At 46.6% G+C, this 23,836-nt stretch overlaps 1 protein-coding gene and 1 pseudogene across 1 annotated transcript; one reads left to right on the plus strand and one right to left on the minus strand.

The window, feature by feature from the left end:
• Window positions 1–1,567: 1,567 nt before the first annotated feature.
• Window positions 1,568–3,882, minus strand: CUNH8orf33 (chromosome unknown C8orf33 homolog). The gene is given in 6 exon segments (XM_055626636.1): window positions 1,568–2,124; window positions 2,589–2,735; window positions 2,975–3,059; window positions 3,190–3,405; window positions 3,407–3,481; window positions 3,570–3,882. Coding segments are annotated over 6 exon segments (669 nt in total). The 5' UTR covers window positions 3,576–3,882; the 3' UTR covers window positions 1,568–1,984.
• On the plus strand, window positions 3,574–21,895 carry LOC129690788 (zinc finger protein 16-like; annotated as a pseudogene).
• The last annotated feature ends 1,941 nt before the right edge of the window (window positions 21,896–23,836 follow it).

The raw sequence follows: 23,836 nt of genomic DNA on the forward strand, positions 1-23,836 counted from the left end.
GGCTACACAGAGAAAGCCTGTCTCAAAAACAAACAAACAACAACAAAAGAAAACCAGAGCATGTGGAGCTACAATTACTGATAGATTTGGATAAACTGTCTAAAAAGTTCATTTCTGTATTATAGATGAGGTACCTGAGGTTGTTTTACAAGGCATGTCAGTGGCTCAGACACAGGATTTAGTGGGAAGGCATATTTTAGGCTGAGATTTGTTTGTCCCCTTTAAAGTCTACTTTACTTTTGCATTTTATCAATAATTTTAATCTTTGGTGATTTAAAAGCATTCAAGTTGTTAGGTGGTGCTGACTCACACCTTTAATCCCAGCACCCGGGAGGCAGAGGCACGTGGCTCTCTGACTTTGGCTAGCTTGGTCTACAGGGTGAGTTATAGGATAGCCCAGGCTATATAGGGAAACCCTGTCTTAACAAAAACAAACAAGCTGGGTGAGCTGGCACATGCCTGTAATCCCAGCACTTAGGCAGGCAAAGGCAGGCCTTTGCCTATGAGTTCAAGACCAGCCTGGTCTACAAAGTGAGTCCAGGACAGCCAACAGAGAAACCCTGTCTTGAAAACAAAGAAACAAAAGAGAGAGAGAGAGAGAGAGAGAGAGAGAGAGAGGGAGGGAGATTTTGAGAGATACCCATTGTCCCCTGAGATCTGGATGATCTTGAAGGGAAGAGGTCAAACTATCCCCTTTTTAGTCCCTCTGTCCTCGCTGGTATAGGCTACAAGGTAAGGAAAAGCCAGAAGTTCAGCTATAGCAGTACTGTGTTTTAAAATGTAGTTCTTGTAGGAACTGGAGAGATGACTCAGGTGTTAAGAGCACTTGCTGCTCTTACACAGGACCAGATTCGGTTCCCAGCAGCCATATGGCAGCTCACAACCATGTAGCTCCAGTTCCAAAGAATCCAACACCCTCTTCTGGCCTCTACAAACCCAAGCAACATATGGAAGACATACATACAAGCAGGCAAAAAACCCATGCACACAAAATAAAAATATTTTTAAACTATTACACAACAGTAAGATCATCTTGACAGAGACAGAATTCTAAATAAATCTTAATAAGCATAACCCTAATGTCAGAAGCAGACAGAACCCCTGACCCTCAGCTAATTTTAACATCCTGACCTACTAACCCTCAGTCTCCTAACCCTCAACCTATCCTACCACAAAGTATTGAATACACAGTGTTAGAAAAAGACAGCAATCAAGAATGACACAGATTTCTGGCCTAAAGAGCCAGACAAAGCCATAAATACCACTGCCACAGAATCTAGAGACTGAGCTTCCACACATGTGCCTAGCAAGCTCATACCCACACACACACACAAACACATCAAGATTTTTTTGAACTGAATCTTTTAAGGCAAGTAGTTCCTTGGCTCATTAGCAATAATATGTGTCTTGATGGAGGCCACAATGGCTCCCTGTAGAAAACCTGCTCAGAAAAAAAGGAGGCACTGACAGATTACTAAACCCTGACATCACAGCTGGACCAAGCAGCACAGCCCCTGCCTCACCTCACTTCCTCCAACACAGACAGCACACTCTTTCACTCATCACCCTAGTTCTTTAAAAAAGATTTATTAATCAGGGCGACATAACAATAGATAAAGCACTAAACCAATGGCCAGGGCATCCCTTCAAAAGTGAGCCCTGTGTGTAGGCAGCTTCTCCACAGTTCCTTATCACCGAAAGCCACTCCTGGAGACTGGAGAGAGAATGTCTTTCTACAACCCCCTCAACCTCAACCACCCTTATCATAGATTTCCCATCTGCATCTCTCTTCTGACAGAAGGTACATTTCCTTGAAAAGTTTCCACACAGCAACCTCACACCAGCCAACAGCTTCCTGTCCACACAGCAGTGAGGAGCAAACCAATCTCACTTTGGCCAAGAGAATTCCTGGAAAGGCCCTGTGCTCCAGACAAATCTCCACACCACCCCGGAGGAGGATGACTGGTCCAGAGTGGAGGTGACGCTAAAAGAAATTGAACCGGAACTCTTCATCCGTAAAGTCCGGATTGGTCTTTGTTCTTTCTGCTGGACGAGGCCTGCAGACCCTTCCACTCTTCTTTCTGGCGGCCTCACCCACAAGCTGGACCTGGGCTGAATGGGGAGCTGTAGGAAGGGGGAGCAGAGAGCCACTGAGTAACAGCTAACATTATCCATGCCGTTGCAACCGCCCAAACAAGTTTCCTAATTAATTTCTCAAAACTACAATTTCTACAAAAGCAGATACTGTCATTCCCTGCTGAGACCCACAGAGATGGAGTGACTTACCAAAAATGTTAAGATCTAAACAGAGACAGCATTTAAACCCAGGCTATTTAGTTCCAGGAACCACACTCCAACTGGTACCTGGCGTTGTGGTCAGGAGTGAGCCAAAGCCAAGGCAGATGAGCAGAATAAGGGGTGGACCTGGGCGCTCTTTCTTCCAGGACCTCCGCCCCGACACGTATATACTTTCTCCCTGCTTATGCGTTTTCCCTGAGCCCATCTCCTCCTGCACCAACCCTGCTGAGCTAAGCTTCTCTACCTCCTTGAAGTAGATGTACTGACTCAATCCCTTCGAAGCTTCTCACCAGCCTTTAGAGCCCGCAGGGCCTCCCGCCACTCCGCATCCATCTGAGCCCTGTAGTCCCCAAACAAGGACCGCATCAGCTGTCTCTTCCGGGGCAAGGGAGTTTTTTCACTGCGTAAGGTTCGGATTGCCCCTACCGCCTGCTCTTCTGCAAATAAAAATAAAGAGCTGGTGACTTCAAACACACCATTGATCCCAGCACTCGGGAGGCTGAGGCAGAGGCAGGTGGATCTCCGGGAGTTCCAAGCCAGAGTTTCAGGACTATACAGTGAAACCCCCACCTCAAAAAAAAAAAAAAAAAGCAACAATCCCCCCTCTTGGCAACACCATCAGACCACAGCACTGCCACCATTTACATTTCCCTAACTGTAAAGAAGGGCCCCTCACTCTGCTTCGGGGTGGGTTTCTGCCTCTTGAGACCCAGCTCCAGCTGTTCCACACACCAGGCCAGCTCCCGAGCCAGCTGCTCTGCCTGTGATGGAAAGGAGGACACAGATAAGCATCAGGATCCCGCAGACTCCACTCCCATCCCTTCAGTGCCTTAATTCCGCACGTTCAGGCGGGTTAGCACCCAGAAAGCTCACAGGGAATACCACCCTTGCCTGGGCCTCAGCACTGGGGGGAGCTTCGTCTGGGGCCGGTTTCTCGGAGGTCTTTTGGTCTCCATTTGTTCCAGAGACCCTGTTCGGGGTTTTCTTCTTCTTTTGCTTCATCGACGCTGAGGCGCCTACGGGATGTGCCTTAGTGGCGGAGTCACATACAGGTTGCACTGAACTCCGAAGGGGAGGATCCGAGGCACCGGAAGCTGGGGGGGGGGGGCCGGGGTCCGCGCGGAGCGCGTTTAGTTCTCCGGCCTGGGGCTGCTAGTGGCTCCCGGGCAGGGAGTCTTAGCTCCTGAAAAACGTGGGACAGGACGAAATTCACATGCCACCCGGTCCACCCGCAGGGCCTCGCTACAAACACGCCTCTTCCCACCGCTCACCGCCATGCGCAGAAGCGGCCGCCGCAAGCTCCGGAAGTCCCAAATAGCACGGCGAACCCACTCCTCTGGAAACACGTCTACGACGTCTGAGTTCCGCAGAAGGCGCAGCGGACTCCGCGGCGGCGGAAAGCGTTCGGGTGGACGGAACGCTCCAGGCTCTGCTGGGAGGGTGCGGACGAAGAGCACGGGGACAAACGTAGGAGAACCCAGCAGAGTGCACCGCCAAGAAACAAGGCGGGTGGGTCCCTGATGAGAATGGATCCCTGAGAATGGAACCGAACCCCCCGGGCGGGGCACAACAGCCAGAGGCAAAGCAGAGTAGACTGGCGGGGCGGGGCGGGGCGGAGCGGAGCGGAGGGTTGGGAGTACTGGGTTGGTGTACGAATTACCGGCCGTCAGACAGCGAGTTCGAGATGCACAGCCTGAATGGCTCCAGGAAAGCCAACTGAGGGTCTTTGGCAGGAACCTCTTGGGAGGAGGTTGGCGGAGCTCCTGCCTAAGTTTCAGGCCTTCCTGGAGGTAAGGACAGAGTTCTAAGTGGGACGATCGCCACAAGAGTTTGGGGGTGGGGGCGAGTGAACCAAGTAAACATAAAAGCTGCTGCTGCTCAGTGACATGGACAGCTTCGTGGAGAGTAGTCAGCAAAGTCAGCTTCTTCTGAGAACTTGAGACATTGACCAGAGAGTGGGCAGTCAGGCCTAAGCAGGCTGTTGTCTCAGGGAGCATGGGGGAGGTGGGGTGTCTTTCCAAAACCTTGTAGGCTATACAGTTTGCTTTCTCTCTGAAAGTCCTGGTAAATCACGGGTTTTGTGTCTCAAATGTGTATGGTTTGTAAGTGGGGTGAGGTGGAGAAGATTTTAGGAGTTCCGGGAGCAGAAAGACACACCCACAGCATCAACTGGATGGAGAACTTGCTCAACAGAAGAGGAAACAAATGCTGATAAGATTTTGTCACCAAATATTCACATCAGCTGTGTTTGTATTAACCAAAAACTAAAACACCCAAATGTCAAAAGAGGATGGATACAGAAACTGTATCAACTACTTAGAAATGGCTCTTTGGGTGGCTGGAGAGATGGCTCAGGGATTAAGAGCACTGTGTGCTCTAATAGAAGGCCTGGTTTCAATTCCCAGCACCCACCTGGCAGCTGGCAACTCTGTTCTGTAACTTCAGCTCCAGGGGATCCATGACACCAGGCATGCATGTGGTGCATGCCTGTGTGCATGCAGGCAAAACACACATACACATAAAAATAAAATAAATCTTAAAGAAGGAAATGGGGGCTGGAGAGGTGGTTCAGCGGTTAAGAGTACTGACTGCTCTTCCAGAGGATCCGGGTTCAATTCCCAGCACCCACATGGCAGCTCACAACTCTCTGTAACTCCTGTTCCAGGGGACCCTACACCCTCACATATACCTGCATGTAGTCAAACACCAATGTACATAAAATTTAAATAAATAAATAAATAAATAAATAAAGTTTTAAATCTCTTGTGAAAAAGAAATGGCTTTTCGGTGCATAGAACATGAGTGACTCTCAGATTAAAAGAAAATGGGCAAAGAAAGGTTCCACTTGTATCCCATCCCCAACAAAGAATTGATAAACCAATAACTGCTCAGAGGCAAGCACAGGAAGGAGTAACAGAAAGGCCTGTAGAGAACATGAGAAAGCATATGGGAATTATGTGTGTGTTTGGCATTCAATATCATAGTTACTGTGATGGTTAGAATGAGATGCCCTGCATAAGCTCAGGCATTTGAACACTGGTCCCCTTTTGGTGACACTGTTTGGACAGGTTATGGAGAGGTCAGTTTTGCTGGATGAAATACTTCACTGGGGGCGGGCTTTGAGGGTTCATAGCCTTGCCCCACTTCTGGGTTGCCTCCTGCTTCCTGTTTGCAATTGAAGATGTTGTCCCTCAGCTTCCTGCCCCTGTCACACTGCCTGCCATTGCTGCCATGCCCCCAGGCCATGATGGACTGTCACCCCTCTGGATCTGTATGCCCAAATAAACTCTTCTATAAGTTGCTTTGGGTCATGGTGTTTTTTTCACAGAAAAGTGACTCTTACAGTGTTAACTGCCAGAGATTGGCTGTTACTGTGAAGGACCTGACCATGTTGGGGCTTTGGACTAGAAAAGTGGTTGGATGCTGTATGCAGAGCCATCCTAGTAGAAGCCAGCAAGATGGTAGTGCTCAGAGCAGTGTGGGTTTTGGAGGGCCAGCTCCAGTGCTTCCAAAGGGAAACCAGGTGACAGTTCCAACAGGAAAGAATGAGACCACTACCACAATTTTTGAGCCACATTTGAAGCAAGCTTTATTAAGTACTAGCCAGAACCGAGGATAGAGGCCAAGACCATAACTGGGATTATTTGTGATAGCAGGTTAGATAATACCACTACAATAATTATTGGTCAAATAATAATAAACATTGCAGAGCCCAACACTTTTTTTTTAATACAATAGAATAGGGTAATGAGCTGTGAGGCATTAACAGCTGCCTTTGCCTTTGTAAAGTCTGCTTATCACAGGGAAAGGAATGAAATGGTCTTTTTATTACTGTATAGGAAGAAAGGAAGAAACAGCAATTTTCCTGCCCAGCTGTGGGTTCCATGGGTAGATGTAACCCACACCTTTCTGATGTCCACCTTAAGACCCCACCTTAACTCCCACTTCCACACAGCATGCTGTTTGGCTCTAAGGCTGCCCACCTTCTCCTGGCAGTAAGATTAAATTCATTTAATCTAAATTTGAATTGAGCCTAAGTTTTTGGTTTCTCCCAGTGGAATCACACGCCACAACATAATATTTTGGTGAATAATCTAGCTGCCTTCTGTATATGTCCTAAGAACTTGCCTGAGGCTAGATTTAAGAGTACTAAACAAATTCCTTAAGCAAAGAAAATGTCAAGACTGCAGGCGTTTGAGTCTGTGGCTTGTTTATTTCAGATAAAGCTTATATAGGTCTACAATGGAAAAGGGGCAGAAATAAATACTAACTACACAGTTTGAGGAGGAAAAGACCACTAGAAAGCTTAATTTTGAAGCCGGGGCTTATGCTGAGAGGCTTCTAATCGTTATGGGGATTAGCACAGTTAAGGAGAGGCTGTCTGCTCTTCCCTGGTACAAAGGTTAGGGTGCCCTCCTGGAAAGGGACTCCCACAAAGCTAAGCTTCCAATCTTAGAAAGAGCCCCTGCTCTGAAAAAGCAACTGGGTACAGAAACTGCTGCTACTGTGATTCAAATGGGCTGTGGTCCATCCCTAGCTGGCCACCAAGCCAGCAACGGTCTTATTTCTGCTGGCTGTAGAGATACAAAGGCTGGATGAGTAAAGGGGTTATAGATTCTTCCCCTGGTTTCAAAGATCACTGAAGCCAAGTGTGTGGTAGGACAGTCCCTGCCTGAAGGCCCTGAGAGACTATTGTGTGAAGTTGTGAAGGTGAAGTGTGGGTCACAAAGGAGACCCCAACAAGTAGGAGATGCCACAGCCATGAGGTATCTGCCAAAAAGAGCTTCATGCAGGGAGTGGACCCAGTCTTAGATAGGCTGCAGCCTGAAGAGCTTGAGGGACTTAGCAATTTTATTAGTCAAGGCTCTACAGAGACGTGATACTGATCTAAAGAATCTACTTATATAAAAGTGGGCTTTATTAGGATGTCTAACAGGTTATGGTCGAACTAATGCAACAATGGCTGTCTCCCGATGGAAACTCTAAGAAGTCATGAGGCTAGATGGCTCAGCTGTGGGCTCTAATACCAGTGAAAAGGTAAACTTTCCGTTGAGAGCAAGGGCAAGCAGGCAAAGAGCAAGAACTTCCCTCTCTCATGTCCTTTTATTTGGCTGCCACCAGAAGATGAGGCCTAGATTTAGGGTGTCTCTTCCCACCTCAAAATTTTTCAGTCAAGAAAAATCCCTTACAGATGTACCTGAGAGAACCAGGCCTGACCCCCACCCCAAAGTCACCAAGCTCTGGAACTAGGCCGTAGGTCACCAAGTCCAGGAAAAAAACGATAAAATTTCCTACCCAAGGAATAGCCTGGAGGTAACCACAAGAATGGGAAGGTATCTTATCTCAGGGTGGGGCATATGTCTGGGCAGTCCACCAGCCTGGTGGTAGAGCATAAGGCATGGAAATACCTAACATTCCTGAGGTCTATAGATAGCTTGCTCGTTGTTAGCTAGCCACAATCAATTTGTAGCAAGCTTGCCCTTGCTGAGTGTCATCCAACTGTGTAACTGCTAAACTGTAATTTCCCAAACCTCTCTGCAACCCAGATAAAAACCCTCCTTCCCCTGAACCCGGGCTCTACACTCCAGAACCACTGCATCAGTGATGGTGTGGGCCTGAGCTCCAGCTTGTAATAAAAAGAGACGCTACTGCATTTGCTTGCATCAGAATAAGCTCCTCAGTGGTCCTTGGGGTCTGCGAGACTTGGGTATAACATGTGGAGCCCCTCGGGTTTTAGGATACTAGTTCCTCCTGTCTGCACTTCACCTACTGAGTGATGTCCCCAGCCTCTGACTGAATGGAGATAGGATCTCACGTCCTAGGCTGGCCTCGAACTCTGTGTGTAACAGGGTAGCCTTGAACTTCTGCTCCTTTTTGATCCTCCTGCCTCTACCTCTTTGCTAGGATTACAGGTGAGTTTATGAGTTTCTGGGGTCTAATCAAACCAAAGCTTTGTGCATTCTGGGCGATCATTCCGCCAACTGAGCGCCATCCGAAGTACATTATACATACATACATGCATGCACGTGCACGAGTGTGAATGTGTTTGTGCATTGTTGCTAGTTAAGAAGGACAAAAGCTAGCTTAGATTAGAATAAATACATTCATCGTTGGTAGCAAAAATAATTTTCTCTTGAGTACACATTTGAGAAGGAAGCGTTTACATTTTAGATTTGTTTTTGTTTATTTCGTGTCCATGGGTGTTTTGTCTGTGTGTATGTCTGTGCAGGATTTGTGTTCCTGGTGCCCGGGGAGGCCAGAGGGCTACAAATCTGCCGGGACTGGATTTACAGATGGTTGTGAGCAGCCATGTGGATTCAAGGAATCAAATCCCCAGCGCCCTAGAAGAGAAGCCAGTAACTCTAACTGCTGAGCCATCTCTCTAGCCCTTGTTTACTTTGCTTTGCTTTATAGTCTGCCGTTTTCCAGGTGACTTTTATAAGCTTACCTAGTCGGTGTTTTTGAAATTCCAACAGGGCTTTTTGTGTGGACATTTTATATAATAACGGTTTTTGTCTAATATGCCTCTAAAACAAGCATATAATTAAATTTTTTTTTTTAATAAATGTTCTGTAAGACCTGGAGTCTCACTGCTCAGGAGCTCAGGATCGCCCTTCCCAGGAACTCTCACAGACCACAACACGATGCAAAAGCAAGAGGTTTATTGCTATCGTGATAGGGTCGCCCCTCCAAAGACAGGAGACGACCCGAACATACAAAGCACAGGGTTTTTATATCTGAAAATTAGACCACGTTTGCTCCATACATTGATTGGTGAGCAAGAATAGCATGAAGATAGTTTACAGCTGGTTGTAGATAGTTTACAGCTGGTTGTTTCTCAGAACAGTTCACCCTGCCCTTCAAGAGCTATCTGCACCTGGCTTCGATTCAAATAATCACAGTTCTTTTTCTCATTCCCTGGTGGTCCCTCAGTTCTATGAATGCTTCTACAAAAAAAAATTAATTACCTGCTTAACGGATTTGGGTTTTTGTGTTTTTTTTTTTTCACCTGCCAAATCATTGATTAAAGATTTATTTATTTTATTATGTATACAATGTTCTGCCTGCATGTACACCTGAATGCCGGAAGAGGGCACCAGATCACACTATAGATGTTTGTGAGCTACCATGTAGTTGCTGGGAATTGAACTCAGACCCTCTGGAGGAGCAAGCAGTGCTCTTAACCTCTGAGCTATCTCTCCAGCCCCCTATTGATTAGTTCTTCTGTTTACTTTTCATTTTACCAGTGCTAGACCTTGAAGCTGTGGCTTGGCACACACTAGCCACTGAGCAACCCTACCACCACCACCATGTTACTTTTTTAAAATCAATCTACAATCTGTTTTAATTCTGGGGACCTTTGAATTAAGATTTCCCTTTACCCGGGGATGTTTACTTCTTACTATGCTTCAGATAATTACTAAGTTGAAACTTCATTGCGTGCTCGGTTCTGTTGTGACCTTTCGTATCACTAAGTGGCTGGCGGCTTTCGCAGGACACAGCTTTGAACCATCGAGTCGCCTGGGTCCCCAAACTTGCTGGGGTATAGAGCGGCCAGGTGGAGGGGCACGGGGCGAGGCCGAGGGCCGGAAGTCGGGCGGGACTTGAAGGGTCGGTTGAGGTTGATTTGGGCATTAGACTGTGCTATAACCGCCGTGCCCAGCGCAGGCAGAGTCGTGCGCGCGTGTGTGTCTGTGTGTCTCTGTGTCTCTGTGTCTCTGTGTGTGTCTGTGTCTGTGTGTGTAAGTTGACCTTAGAGATGAACACAGCCTTGGGGGTGCATTATTTTAGGTCCACGCCTCGTGTTCTGTGTTTGGTGCCCAAAGGTGGTGGATCAGCGGAGCCGGTTGCAGTAAGGAAGAATTTTGTACCTGTTATGGGGCTTGGGGGTGAGGGGAGGTCCTGCTGAGGTAGTGTGGGGTCTTTCAATTAGCTCCGCCTTTATCCAGGGGAAAAAAAAATGCTTCTAGGTTTCAAGTCATTAGCAAGATGGATGGCCTTGTGGTTGCTACACAGGTTTATAATTTCTTTGCCCAGAGTGGCCTGTAACTCATGGAGGTTCCTAACGTTGTTGCATATCTGGGGACTTGCATTGGCTTCTCAGGGCTTTTGCAGGTTGGTGTGATTAGATTGGACCCATGTGGGTCCTTTCCGTTTGCAAAGTTCTCGTGCCCTGTGGTGTAGTGTGTCTACAGGTTCTAGGGATTAAGACATGGTCTACCACAAGTTAAGTATATAATTAAAGCAAGTGCACACTCTGATACGATTGATAACAAAAAGGACCAAAAGATGTACAGTCGTTGTGTGAGTCTAAGGTAATCTGGATGCATACACCAGAAAATAGGAAGGGGAGTTGCATTCATTATTATTTTTTTTTTCTGTGATAAAGTACCCTGACTAAAGAAGGAGTTTATTTTGGATTACAGCTCCAGTGGAATGAGGGTGTGTCATCTCAAAGCCCTCCTCCAGCAAGGCTACACAACCTAACCTCCCCAAACAGTGCTGCTTTGTTGTTGTTGTTGTTTTTCAAGACAAGGTTTTTCTGTGTAGCCCTTGCTGTCCTGGAACTTGCTCTGTAGACCAGGTTGGCTTTGAACTCAAGGACATACCTACCCCAGATTCACAAGTGTTGGGATTAAAGGCGTGCACCACCACGCCCAGTTTAGGAAACACTATTTTAAAAAATTTTCTCTTCTAGGAGGAGAAATCCAGTTCGTAAGTTGGCAGACATTATCTCTAGAGGTTTCTACCAACCAACATTTCCTGCGTTTTCTCTACTCCAGAGATGGAACATGTTGGAATGCAGTGATAAAGGACTGAGGACTATCCACCTTCTTTCTCCAATCCCCCCCAGGGGGGAGGTATCAATGGAGAGGAATCAGGGTAGTCAGCAGCTCATCTTTGTGAGGAGCTAGTATACCTCTAGGTGGGGGCACCCTATCCTCTGCCCAGAGAGAAAGTCAAGGCTGGAGATGAGCCCCAGTTTAAGAGGCTTCACAGGGTAAAGGTTGGTGTCCCCTTGGGGCAAGATAAAATCGCTAAGGAATTTAAGATGGGTACAGAAGTGAACCCTGGGACACCAACAGGAAAGGAAAAATGAGAGGCTGGACAAATGGATGATTGCTACAGTGGGAGGGCATTCCGGGAGGGTAGAAACAAGGGTCCCCGTTACAACTACGTGCATCTCAAACAAGCTTGACGGCTAAGACGGGCAGGCACTGCACACGATGGCTGTGTGTCCACAGTATCTGCTGCCCTCGGCTGGTCCGACCTCCCTCACAGTGGGCAGTCTTGCATGTTGAACTTCATAGGATTGTGTGTCAAGAGCCCAAAGTGAGAAGGGCCCACCACAGAGAAGGCTCTGTCAGGGCTGTTCCCTCTTCCTGTTAGGCCTGGACCTTTCCATGAGATGCCTGCCAGGTATCAGGGGCTCGATTTGCCTTGGGCATCAGTGTACCTACTCTTCACACCTGTAACCAAAGATGGAGAGAGAGCCTTCTGTAGGATGGCGGACGCCTGGTCCCTGCTTTTGTGTGCGCTTGCTGTGTCTGCTCAGGTCCTCAGAGCACATCCTAAGGAGACAGAGGTGAAGCCCTCAGCTCCAGGACCAGGTATGAAGCCTGGGACTCCTGCAGCACAGGCCCATGTGAGTGATGCTCTGCTGTGACCCACTGCAGATCTTCAGGTTGTGGTCCCCTCTGCTGTCACACTGTTCAACCATCCCTGAACAGTGAACATGCGAAGTCATCCGTCACCATCAGCAGCCAGGTACTGGGAACCGGCTCCCCACTGCTGTCCTCATTCTGGAATGATGATGGCCATAACACCCTAAGCTTGCCTTTAAGGAGTCATCTGTGTTGGGCTTCACGAGTGGACTCAAGGGGCCAGGGCCGGATGTCAGACTTCCCCTAGCTCCTTATACAGTAAGTAGGACCTTCCTTTTGGTGTGCTCTGGAGGCTGTTAGAATCCTTCGCTTTGCCCTACAGGCCGGACCCCATAACCAGGCTGGCAACAGCCCTTGTCTCATGACTGCATTGCTTTCTCCTGGCTGCATTCACATTGCCCTAGGCTATGGGTAGAGAGGGAGCAGACAGTGTGGCGATGCATCGAAGGCTGAACAAAGTCTGTTGTAAATGTGGGGGAATGGTGGGGAGATGAGGGACATGAGAGGGTCCCAGAAGTAGCCCCGAGAACAGACCTGCTGACCAGACCAAGAAGAGGTAAGATGTTAAGTAGCTTGCCAAGAGGTCCTTGCTGGGGATGTCATGGAGAGGATCAGTACAGCCCCCTTCCATAAGTCGACTTATGTAGAACAGAGATAGGCGTCTTGGACCAGTCTTTTCAGGGAAGCCCAGACATGTTAGTGCCAGAACCTTCTGAGCAAGACCTGCTGTTCCCTCTGGACTAGAGATCCAGGTCTCACACTGTTCTCAGGATAGCATCAAGCAGGGAAGGGGCCCAGGCAGGCAAGAACATAGCAAGGTATTCCTTCCACTCTGCAGCTGCCTCGTTGTCTGTCCATTTACTGTTTCATCGGTTGCTGCAAACCTGTAACGACAAAGTTGGCTCTGACAGTTTCTTCTTTATTGTTTATTAATGTTTATGTCGGGGACAGGTCCTTGGAGATGCCCCCCATTGCCAATTTGCTCCACAGTGGCTTCAATGTTCTTCTTAGATTATGTTCATGGGTGTTTTGCCTGCACGAATGCACGTACATGCAGTGCCTGCAGAAGTCAGAAGGGGGCTTTGGGTGTCCTGGGACTGGAGCTATGGATGGTCGTGAGCCACCCGGCTTATTATTTATGCTTAATGTATAGTCTGCTACCAGCAACCCAGGAGGAAATGAAACCATGAGAGATTAAAGGAGCCACGGGGTGGGAGCATGTTAATAAAGAGAGACTATCAATAAAGAGGAACACTTTTTAAAATGAACCTCTGTCAATAAAGAGGAACACTTTTTAAAACGAACCTAATATGAAATCTAATACAAAAACAGTACAATAAAATGAAATGAAAATTCACTGGAGCATTTCAACAGCAGATTTGAACAGGGAGGAGAAAAAATGAAGAAATTTCAAGTACAGATGGTAAGATTGTCCCCGTCTTAGGAACAAAAAGAGAAAAAGGTCAGAAAGTGGCCATCGTTCAGTGGACCTGGAGGGCACCATCAGGTGCGCCAGCGTGTGTTCTGTTGGGCCTGAGAAAGAGTAAAGGGGGGATAAAAAGACTGTGATAAGAGCTGAAAATATCTCCAATTTGACGGAAGACCTCAGTTTATAGGCCCAGGCCCAAGCAGCTGAGTAGGATAAATTTAAAGAAATCCGGAACTATTTCTGACATGAATTCAATGACTGGCTCCTTTACCTCCCCCTCCCCCCTGAGGGAGGAACAGCCTTGCTAGGCCACAGAGGAGGACATTGCAGCCAGTCCCGAAGATACCTGATAAACTAGGGTCAGGTGGAAGGGGAGGAGGTCCTCCCCTATCAGTGGACTTGGAAAGGGACAGGGAGGAGATGAGGGAGGGAGGGTGGAAGGGGGCTATGGCTGGGATGCAAAGTAAATAACCTGTGATTAATATTAAAAAAATAAAAATTAAAAAAAATAAAGAAATCCACACAAAGTTCATTTTAATTAAATTGCTGAAAGATAAGAATTTGAGCATGAGAGAGCAGGTGTTTGGCTTTTACCACCTCAGGGTGAGGCTTGCATCTGTAATGCTAGCACGTGCGAGGCTAGAGGATCCCTGAAGGTTTTGAGGTCCATGTAGGCTGCAAATAACACCAATATCTCCTGAAGAGAAAGTGATGATAGCTGGTGTTTGTTAAAAGTTAAGGAGAGGGGGCTGGAGAGATGGCTTGCAGGTTAAGAGCAATTCCCAGCAAGAACATGGGGGCTCACAACCATCCATAATAAGATCTGGTGCCCTCTTCTGGCATGCAGGTATACATGCAGATAGAACAATGTATACGTAGTAAATAAAATTAAAAAAAAAAAAAAAAGGAGATGAAAGGCCATAGTAGTAAGACATATTTAAAGTGCCAATGGACTTATCATCACCCAAGAAAGGCACAGAATGAAGGAGTGATTAAGACAGTCCCAGATAAACAATAGTTTGTGGGGGGATCATCATGAATACACCTTTCCTCTAAGAAATGCTAAAGGGATTTGAGAGGACAGGATTCGGGTAAAGGCAATTACAGTGGTAAGTACTGTATTTTGTGAGTTCACTTTTGTTGGCATGTGATAGGGCCTCACTATCTCACTATTACAGCCTCAGATGACCTCAAACTCATGATCTTGCCTCTACTTCCCAGGGGCTGGGATTACAGACCTTTGGCACCACTCTTGGCCATGTGAGTCTGCTTTTGTTTCCCACGAAGAACATGTTATATATATTTGTATATAGGTGCGTGCACGCATATAGACATACATGTGCTGGTGCTGAGTATGGAGCTCTGTACCTCGTACTGTACTAAGCATGCACCCTCCCACTGACCTATACCTCTTAGCCTAATAAGCCTTTTGCGGCAAGAGCACATGGAGATAGAATGTGTGATAATAAATTATAAAAGTAACAGCTATATAGGGAAGAATTTTTTGTATCAGTTGTTTTTAGGTTTTGCATTATAATTCCATGGTAAACATTAAGAAAACATCCATCATATTCACACAAGAAGGAGAAAAATCAGTTCCAGGCCAGCCTGGTCTACAAAGGGAGTCCAAGACAGCCAAGGCTACACAGAGAAACCCTGTATCGAAAAAAACCAAACACCCCCCCCCAAAAAAAAAGAGGAGACAATCAGAATGACACTAAAAAACAAATAATTGAATATAAAAGAATGTGGCAATAGAAGATTTCAAGAAGAAAAACATGAAAGAATATACCAAAACCAAACAGCAACATGACGGAAACACTCCATCAGTGCTGAGCCTTGTCATCCTAGCTACTCAAGAAGCTAAGGCAGGAGAATTGCAGTTTCAGGTCCAGGAGGGTCAACACAGTGAGACTGTATCTCAGAATGAGGCATAAATATGGCCCAGTAGATAGAGCGTTTGTCCTACGACGGTGAGAACTCGAGTTTGGATCCCCCAAACCCACGGAAAGTAAGACAGGCATTGGTCACATCGGTAATCCCGGCACTAGGGAGGCAGAGAGGAGATCCCCGGAACAAGTTAGCTGGCTAGACTAGTTGGTAAAGTTGGGGTTCAGCAAGAGACCCCACCTCAACAGGTAAAGTGGCGAACAACTGATGAAGACACGCAGCATCAGCTCTGCACCTCCATACGCATGCGCACACGCCAGGGCACCACGTGCCCACCACATAAAATAGTTTTCATTTTAAGGTGGGAAAGGAGGGCTAGAAATGTAAGCATTTGCCTAGCATGCACAAGGGTCTACATTTAATACCCAGCACTGCAGAAAAAAAATGTAAAGGGAAACAAACCCTCCTGGTCAAAATGAGTATATTGACAGAATGGATTAGAAAGCATGGTCCAAGAAGCTGTCTAAGAGACTTCCTGTAGGTTCAAAGACATAATTTAGAGTGAAAGTGGGAAAAAAGTATTCCATGGAAATAATAATCCAGAGACCTGGCACAACTAGACAAGACAAACCGAGTCAAAACTGTTCCAAGGGGAGCTGGAGAGACGGCTCATTAGTTAAGAGCACTTGCTGGTCTTGCAGAGGGCCCAGCATGCACATGGTGGCTCATAACCATCTGTAACTTCAGTTCCAGAGGGTCAGTGCCCTCTTTTGACCTCCGTGGACACTGCTCCCCACATGGTGTTTGTGTATGTGTGTATATATATATATATATATATATATATATATATATATATCCAAAATACACATATAACATAAATCTAAGAAAAACTATTAAAGTAGAAAGAAGGACATTATACATTGATTTAAGGATAGATTCATTAAGTTGCAGTACTTACAAGTATATACCCTAAAAAAAAAATACATGAATCAAATCACAATAGAGTTGAAAGGATCAATAGTTGTACAATAATGAAGACTTTGATATACTAGCTATAAAAATAATATACAGTATCTACTCTCCTTCATCTTACAGCCTGCATATATCCCAGAATTGTGAATATAGCCCAACACATTTTTAGACAATGACATCATGTGACAATGTCAGAAGTTGAACACCCTTGATGGAATATCATTAGAGTTAGCAACGGAGATGCAAGACTTGGATACCAGTCTAAACCAGTATACCTAATATACATTGCTCTTTAATCATAGCTGCCCACCTGGAAGTCATGTCTGAAATTAATCCCTAATATACTAGTATTAAGAAGTGGGCTCTTATGTGGGGCAGTGGTGGCGCACACGCCTTTAATCCCAGCACTCAGGAGGCAGAGGCAGGTGGATCTCTGTGAGTTCAAATCCAGCCTGGTCTACAGAGTGAGTTCCAGGACAGCCAGGGTTACAGAGAAACCCTGTCTCAAAAGAAAAGAATAGAAAGGAAGAAAAAGAAGTGGGACTTTGAGAAAATGATTGGGTGACAAAGTCAAAGCCTTTGTAAATGGAGTTGTTGTCCTTATATAAGAGGCCTGAGGAAACCTGGTTGCCCTGTGCCCTTTCACCACATAAGAATACATAAAATATACCATCTAGAAGCCCTCATCAGACTGAATCTACTGGCACCTTCATCAGCCTCCAGAAAAGTAAACAATAAACTTCTGTTGTTTATAAATTACCTCTGTAAGGGTTTGCTATGAGTTTGGGTTGTTCTGTTTCTGGGAGATGCTAGGAACTGAGTCTCAAAGCCATACTGAACAGGTCCTTACTACTGAGACCAACTTCTAACCCACGTTACTCTGAGACAGCAGCCCAAGCTGACCCCCAAATACAAAAACTCTCCACCTAAAACATCGTTCTTTTCCAGTGTTCATGGAACACAAGCCACATATCAGATAACAAAGTAAGTCTCCATAAGCTTGAAGTTATTGAAGCAAATAAGGTCTTGTCTAGCCAGCAACAACAAGAAAACAGAAATTTTCGCAGGGCTGTAGAGATAAAGCTACCAGTGGATCAACAAAGAAATCCAAGGAGATTAATCAATACCTAAAAATAAGTGATTGAGGATAACATGGAACAGTTACTAGATGGAGCAAAGGCAATGACTAAAGGTGTTTACAGCAGCAGATGCTCTCACTTGAAAGGAAGAAAGATGGAGCTGGAGAAATGGCTCTGTGGTTAAGAGCTCTTGCTACACTTCCAGACGACCAAGTACAGTTCCCAGCACCCAGTTCTCTACTGGCTGAGCTCCATCCCCCAAACCATATGAGGGAGAGGGGAAAGCCAACCCCATCACCTTGTCCTCCGGCCTCCACTGTGCATGCACACGCACCACGCACATTCACACACGTGAAATAACAAGTGGTGTGTTAAAAAAGATATTGAATCAGTAAGCTAGCTTTTAAATCTTGGGAAACTATAAAACATGCAAGTGGAGGTGGAGACAAAGAATTAAAGTTAACTAAATGTTAATTATTAGAAAACTGTGAGGGAGGCAGAGGCAGGTGGATCTCTGTGAGCTTGAGGCCAGCCAGGCCTACAAAGCAAGTACTGAAACCCTGTATCGAAAATTTTTTCTCCAAAAAGGTGCGGCACAGTTGTGCATGTCTTCAATCTAGCAGTCATGTAGCGAAAGCAAGTGGATCTCTGTGAGTTCAAGGCCAGCCTGGTCTACATAGGGAGTACCAGGCCAGCCAGACTCCACAGTCCAATCTAAAAAAAGGAAAAAAAAAAAAAAGTATAAATGGGGGCTAGAAAGATGGCAAGATGGCAAGATAGCAGTTAAGAACACTGCTATTCCAGAGGATCTGGGTTCTAGTCCCAACACTTACATGGCCACTCACAACAAACGAGAACTCTAGTTCCCAGAGACCCGATGCCCTCCTTTGGCTTTGGCAGGTGCTGCGCACAGATGGTACTTAAGACATACATACAGGCATATGTGCCACCACTCCCGGCCTGAGCCCTGAATATGCTAAATGCCGCTGGAGTGTCTTCTGTAGAATGGTTAATATTATGCAAATTTAACCTAAGTGAATCATTACATAAAAATGAAACAAGCCAAGATAGGAGTCGGAAGACCAGTGAAACCACCATTTGATTGTGAGATCCTCCTTGGATCTGTACAGCAGGTTACCAAAGCACTGAGGTCTCTGCTAAGCCACCTCCCAAGAGTAGGATCATGGCCAGGGCTCTGAGGGCATTTGTATACACCTAAAAGCCATTCATCGTGAAGGTGCTTCCTCTCAAGAGAGCATGTTCTGTTCTAGAACAGTGGTTCTCAATTCTCCTAATGCTGCGGCCCTTTAACACAGTTCCTCATGTTGTGGTGACCCCCAACTGTAAAATTATTTCATTGCTACTTCATTTTGCTACTGATAGGAATCATAATGTAAAGATCTGATATGTGACACTCACCCACCCACCCCAGGGGTCATGACCTACGAGTTGAGAACCACTTTCTAGAAGTTCTGAAAACACATACAGTTTGCAGGACTGGGGAAATGGCTCAGTGGTTAAGAACACTGACTACTCATCCAGAGGACCTGGGTTCAATTCCTAGCACCCACAGGACAACTAAAAACAATCTGTAACCCCACTTTCCATGTTATCCATCGTCCTCTTCTGACCTCTCAGGCATGCCACACATTTGGTATGCAGGAAAAATGCCCCCCAACACATGCATTAAATAAAAGAAGAAGAAAAAAAAAAGCTAGTTGGACATAAGGGCACGTACCTTTAAATCCCAGCATGTAGGAGAAGGCAGAAGCAGGTGGATCTCTGAATTCAAGGTCAATCTAGTTTTAGTGAGGCTGAGGCCAGCCAAAAGTACATACTGAGACCCTGTCTAAATAAATGAATACAATCTACCATACCCTTGGTTGGTTTTGTTTGTTTGCTTACAGGGTCTCTCTCTGTATCCCTGGTTAGCTTGGAACACTCTATGTAGAAATCGGCCTGCCTCTGTCTCCTGAGTACTGAGTTTAAAGGTATGTGCCTCCAAGGCCAGGATAGTGGAGTCACTCTTGTTTTGTTTTGAGATAGCGTCTCACTGTGTAGCCCTGGCTGTCCTGGAACTCTGCCTCCCAGTGCTGGTATTAAAAGCACGCACCACCACACCCTTCACGGATTCACTCTTTCTTCCTAATAAAGCACTCATCTAAATAATGGCTCAAGCCAGAAAGTTTGTTCCTTATTGCTGTATCTCTTGGTTCCCCCCAGTGTTATTTCATCTCAGTCAGGGTCATCAAATCCAGCTAACAGACCTTTTATTTTATAACCTATAAGGTAAAGATTGGACTTGAGGGGTTTTCAAGGATTGTGGGAAGTTTGTGCGTTTATTTTTAGTTCTTTTAGGCAGGGTCTCACTCTGTAACCCAGGCTTACTTGAACTGTGTAGACCGTTTATCCTTTAATGTGTGACTGTCTTCCTGAATCAGTCCCCCACCCCACCCCACCCTGCTGCCCCAGTGCTGAGATTACAGGCATGAGGCATACACCTTGCAGTTTTCTATTGTGACAGTTGGGATAGAAAGAGGGCTTTGTGCTTGATAAGCAAGTGTTCTCCCACTGAACTACATCCCTTGTTCTTAAAGGTTGTTTTAAAAATAGCCTATAGAGGCTGAAGAAATAACTCAATGGTAAGAACCAGGTTTGGTTCTCAGCTTACAGCTCCAGTTCCAGGGCATCCAATGCCCTCTTCTGGCCCCCGTGCACACCAGCACACACATGGTGCACGTATGTAAACTCAGGAAACACATAAACACATGAGATATATATTTTTTAAAAAAAAACTATGGCCTGCACAGATATGCCAGACACAAACCTGTGATTAGCACTTAGGAAGATGAAGCAGAAGATGAAGGTCCATCTCTGATCCATACCAAGTTTGAGGCCAGCCTGGGCTATATAAGACTCTGTCTCAAAAGAAGAGCAAAAGCCAGACATGCTGGCACGTGACTCTATTCTAGCGGATCTCTGTGAGTTCAAGTGCAGCCTGGTCTACATAGCAAGTTCCAGGACAGCTGGAACTTTGTAGTGAGTCCCTGTCTCAAAAATAAGAAGACGAGGAGGCAGAGCTGGATGTTTCTTTGGGATTCCAGCCTTTGAGAAGCTGAGATACAAAGATTGTTGCAAGCTTGAGGCCAGACCTGGCCAGACATAGGAAGTTTAAGACTAGCCAGCCTGGGGCTATAAAGTGAGCTGCTATCTTTAACATGAAGATAAAGCAAAGGCCATTTTTACCATCCATTCAGCCAGAAGGTCTCAGGTGGGTTCGTTCTATCTGGCTCACATGAAACATTTTTTACAGGCTGCTGTGGTCATTGCCTCAGCCTTCCTCCTTCCCTGGCTGGTATTTTCTCCACACAGCCAGAAGGGGGCAAGGGACTCCAGGTTGACAACGGAAGCCCAGCAAGCTCCAGGCTATCCCCGAAGCCTTCACCCTTTCCTCTGTCCTTCTTGGGTACTCAATAACATGGAGACACGGGGTTTCCCAAGCACCCCATTAAGCTGGTGTAAAATTCATGTCATGACATGCCCCAGGGCAACAGGAAGAGAAGGAAAGACACTTATCGTCTGTGTTACACTAATGGCAGTACTATGGGAGGGAGTCCTGACCCCAGGTGCAGGGAAGGGGTGCATTGTAGCTGGAAGGGCCCACACTGGCTGAGCCACAGGTGTCGGTGAACAGCAAGACATGTTGCCAAAAACATAGGCTCTGGTGCCGCAAGCAGAGGCCGACCTCTGGAAGGATGGACTGAGGTCGGGTAAGGTCTGCAGGGGTGGCTCATAGGAATAGATATGTACAGATCCAGGTCATGACAGAGAGAGGGGTGTACTGATGGACACATAGCCAAGGGTAGTGGAGGGCCCTCCTTCACCACTGTCCCCTGAGGGCAGTAAAGCCTTCAGCCAGCGTGCACCTCTCAGGAAGCACCAGAGGGCTCACACCGGAGAGAAACCGCACTGAGTGTGATGGCTGTGGCAAGCCATTTGGTGGCACCTCAAACCTCATTAAGCACCGCAGGGTTCACACTGGAGAGAAACCTTATCAGTGCAGCGACTGTGGGACAGCATTTAGCCAGAGTTCTAGCCTTGTTCGGCATCGGCGAATTCACACTGGTGAGAAGCCCCACCTGTGCAAGGTGTGTGGGAAAGCCTTTGGTTAAAGTTCCATGCTCAGGAAGCACCAAATAATTATCACACAGGAGAGAAGCCGCATGGCTGCAGTGTCTGTGGGAAGGCCTTCAGCCACAGCTCAGCCCTCATCCAGCATCGAGGTGTGCACACCGGCGACAAGCCCTGAGTGCCATGAATGTGGAAGGAGCTTCAGTGGAAGAAGCTCCAACCTCACCCTTCACCACCGAGTCCACACTGGAGAAAAACCCTCTGAGTGCTCTGAGTGTGGAAAAAGCTTCAGCCAGAACTCAACCCGCACTCAGCACCAGAGGACTCATAACAGGCCGAAACCTCACGTGTGTAGCCAGTGTGGCAAGGCCTTCAACCGAAGTTCAAACCTTACTCACCACCAGAAAGTTCACACCAGGGAGAAGCCCTGAACCTGTGCCGAGTGTGGGAAGGGCTTCACCCAAAGCGCACACCTCATTTGGCATCAAATAATCCCCACTGGAGAGAGGCCCTATCAGTGCGGTGAGTGTGGGAAAAGCCTTCGGTCAGCGCTCAGCCCTTCTCCAGCACCAACGGATTCACACTGGCATGAAGCCCTAGGACTGCTCTGCCTGTGGCAAAGCTTTCAGCCAGTGGTCCAAACTGGTTAAACACCAGTTTGATTCATTCAAAGGAGTAACCTGGAGCCTGGGAGGAGGAAAGCTGAGCCAGGGTTCCTCTCCGATTCTTCTGGCCCTCGTTTCAGCCACCCCCTTCCTAGACCTGTAGCCAGGCTGATTTTTTTACTCTATGCCCAGCTGCCACAAAGCCTGGAGCCATTCTTTGAAACATCCTGTAAGGCTCTTTTGCTTTTGCTGCCACTTCATATGACCTCTCGTTTTCATTCTGTTGTTTTTTGTGGTTTGAAAACATTCGTGTTGGTTAGAAGGAAAAGCTGGCAAAGGCTAGGCCAGGCAGTGGTGGCGCATGCCTTTGATCTCAGCGCTATAATCTTAGCACTAGGGAGGTAGAGGCAAGCGGATCTCTGTATGTTTAAAGCCAGCCTGGTCTACAGAGTTCCAGGACAGACAAGGCTGTCTCAACAAACAAAAATGTAATCAAAAGGTACAAAAATAGGGGCTGGAGAGCTGGCTCAGTGGTTAAGAGACTGCTCTTCCAAAGGACCCAGGTTCAATTCTCAGCACCCACGTGGCAGCTCACAACTGTCTGTACTGACAATTCCAAGGTATCTGACACCTTCACACTAATGCACATAAGATAAAATTAAATAAATCATTTTTAAAATGGTACAAAAATAGGTAACATGACCGTTGTCTGGAAATAACCTCAGGAATCCTTTGGTTGTTCAGCGTTAGTCATAGGAGTGAATCCTGATTCACTGTCTCATATTGACAGTTTACGGAAGACCAAGGGGAGGGGTTTTCAAATGCCATCTTCTCAGGAGGCATTACTCCAGCTCCTTTCCCCTCCCGGCCTACACTTATTCCACAACTTCCCGCAGCCTGTTTTTAGTCATATTTTCAGTCATGTTAGCGTCCTCCTCCTCCCTGCTCTGCTGTGCCTCAAGCCCAGTCCTCCAGCTTCTGTGTTTTCGGAAGCAGGACCCCAGAAGAGGCTTACTTCATGGCTCATCTCTTCCCCACAGGCTTCCAGGCCATCTTTTCACACATATATTCACATGTGAATACTTTCTGTTCAGTCTTAGGCAGTCCAGATACCCAGAAATGGCTCACATTGGACTAGAGAAGGATTTCTGGAGGTTAGATAAAAGCCAGGATTCCTCGGGAACTTGTGGAACAGGTTCCTATCTGCCAAAAGGAGTTATTCCCCTTACCTCTGGCAGAGGGGACACATGGCTGTAACTTCATATGAAAGCCCATCCCACCCTTCAGGCTCCCACAGTCCCTACTCAACAAGGAGCTGCTAAACATTTCAAAACCCCCATGCTAACCTCCTCTCTCTCCTCTCCTCAGACCCCAGGTCTCTTATACCATCCTCTCCTTCTCATCCTCTCTCCCTCCCTATGCTCTGTTCTCTATCTCTCTATCTTTTTCTATCTCCTTGTCTCCAATGTTCTCTCCCACTCTCCCTTTCTCCCACGTGGCTAGCATTGGCCAACTCCAGGTGCTTTCTCTTGCTATCATCTCTGAACTCCTCCAGATGCCTCTGGTTATTTTCCCTCTTTTATGCACAATAAAACCCTTACCTCTAATAATGGAGCTGTCATGTTGGCAGTTTTTTGTTTTGTTTTGCTGTGCTGTGCTCTTTCACCTACATCTGATGCTAAAATCCTCCTCAAACTGGACTATAGGAAGATTTAAATATTTGATATTTGGACAACTGGATATTTGAACTGCCTGGGACCCAAACTT

The sequence above is a fragment of the Psammomys obesus genome, unplaced genomic scaffold (genome assembly GCF_907164565.1).
Source record: "Psammomys obesus unplaced genomic scaffold, mPsaObe1.curated_primary_1811, whole genome shotgun sequence".
Lineage (NCBI taxonomy): Eukaryota > Metazoa > Chordata > Mammalia > Rodentia > Muridae > Psammomys > Psammomys obesus.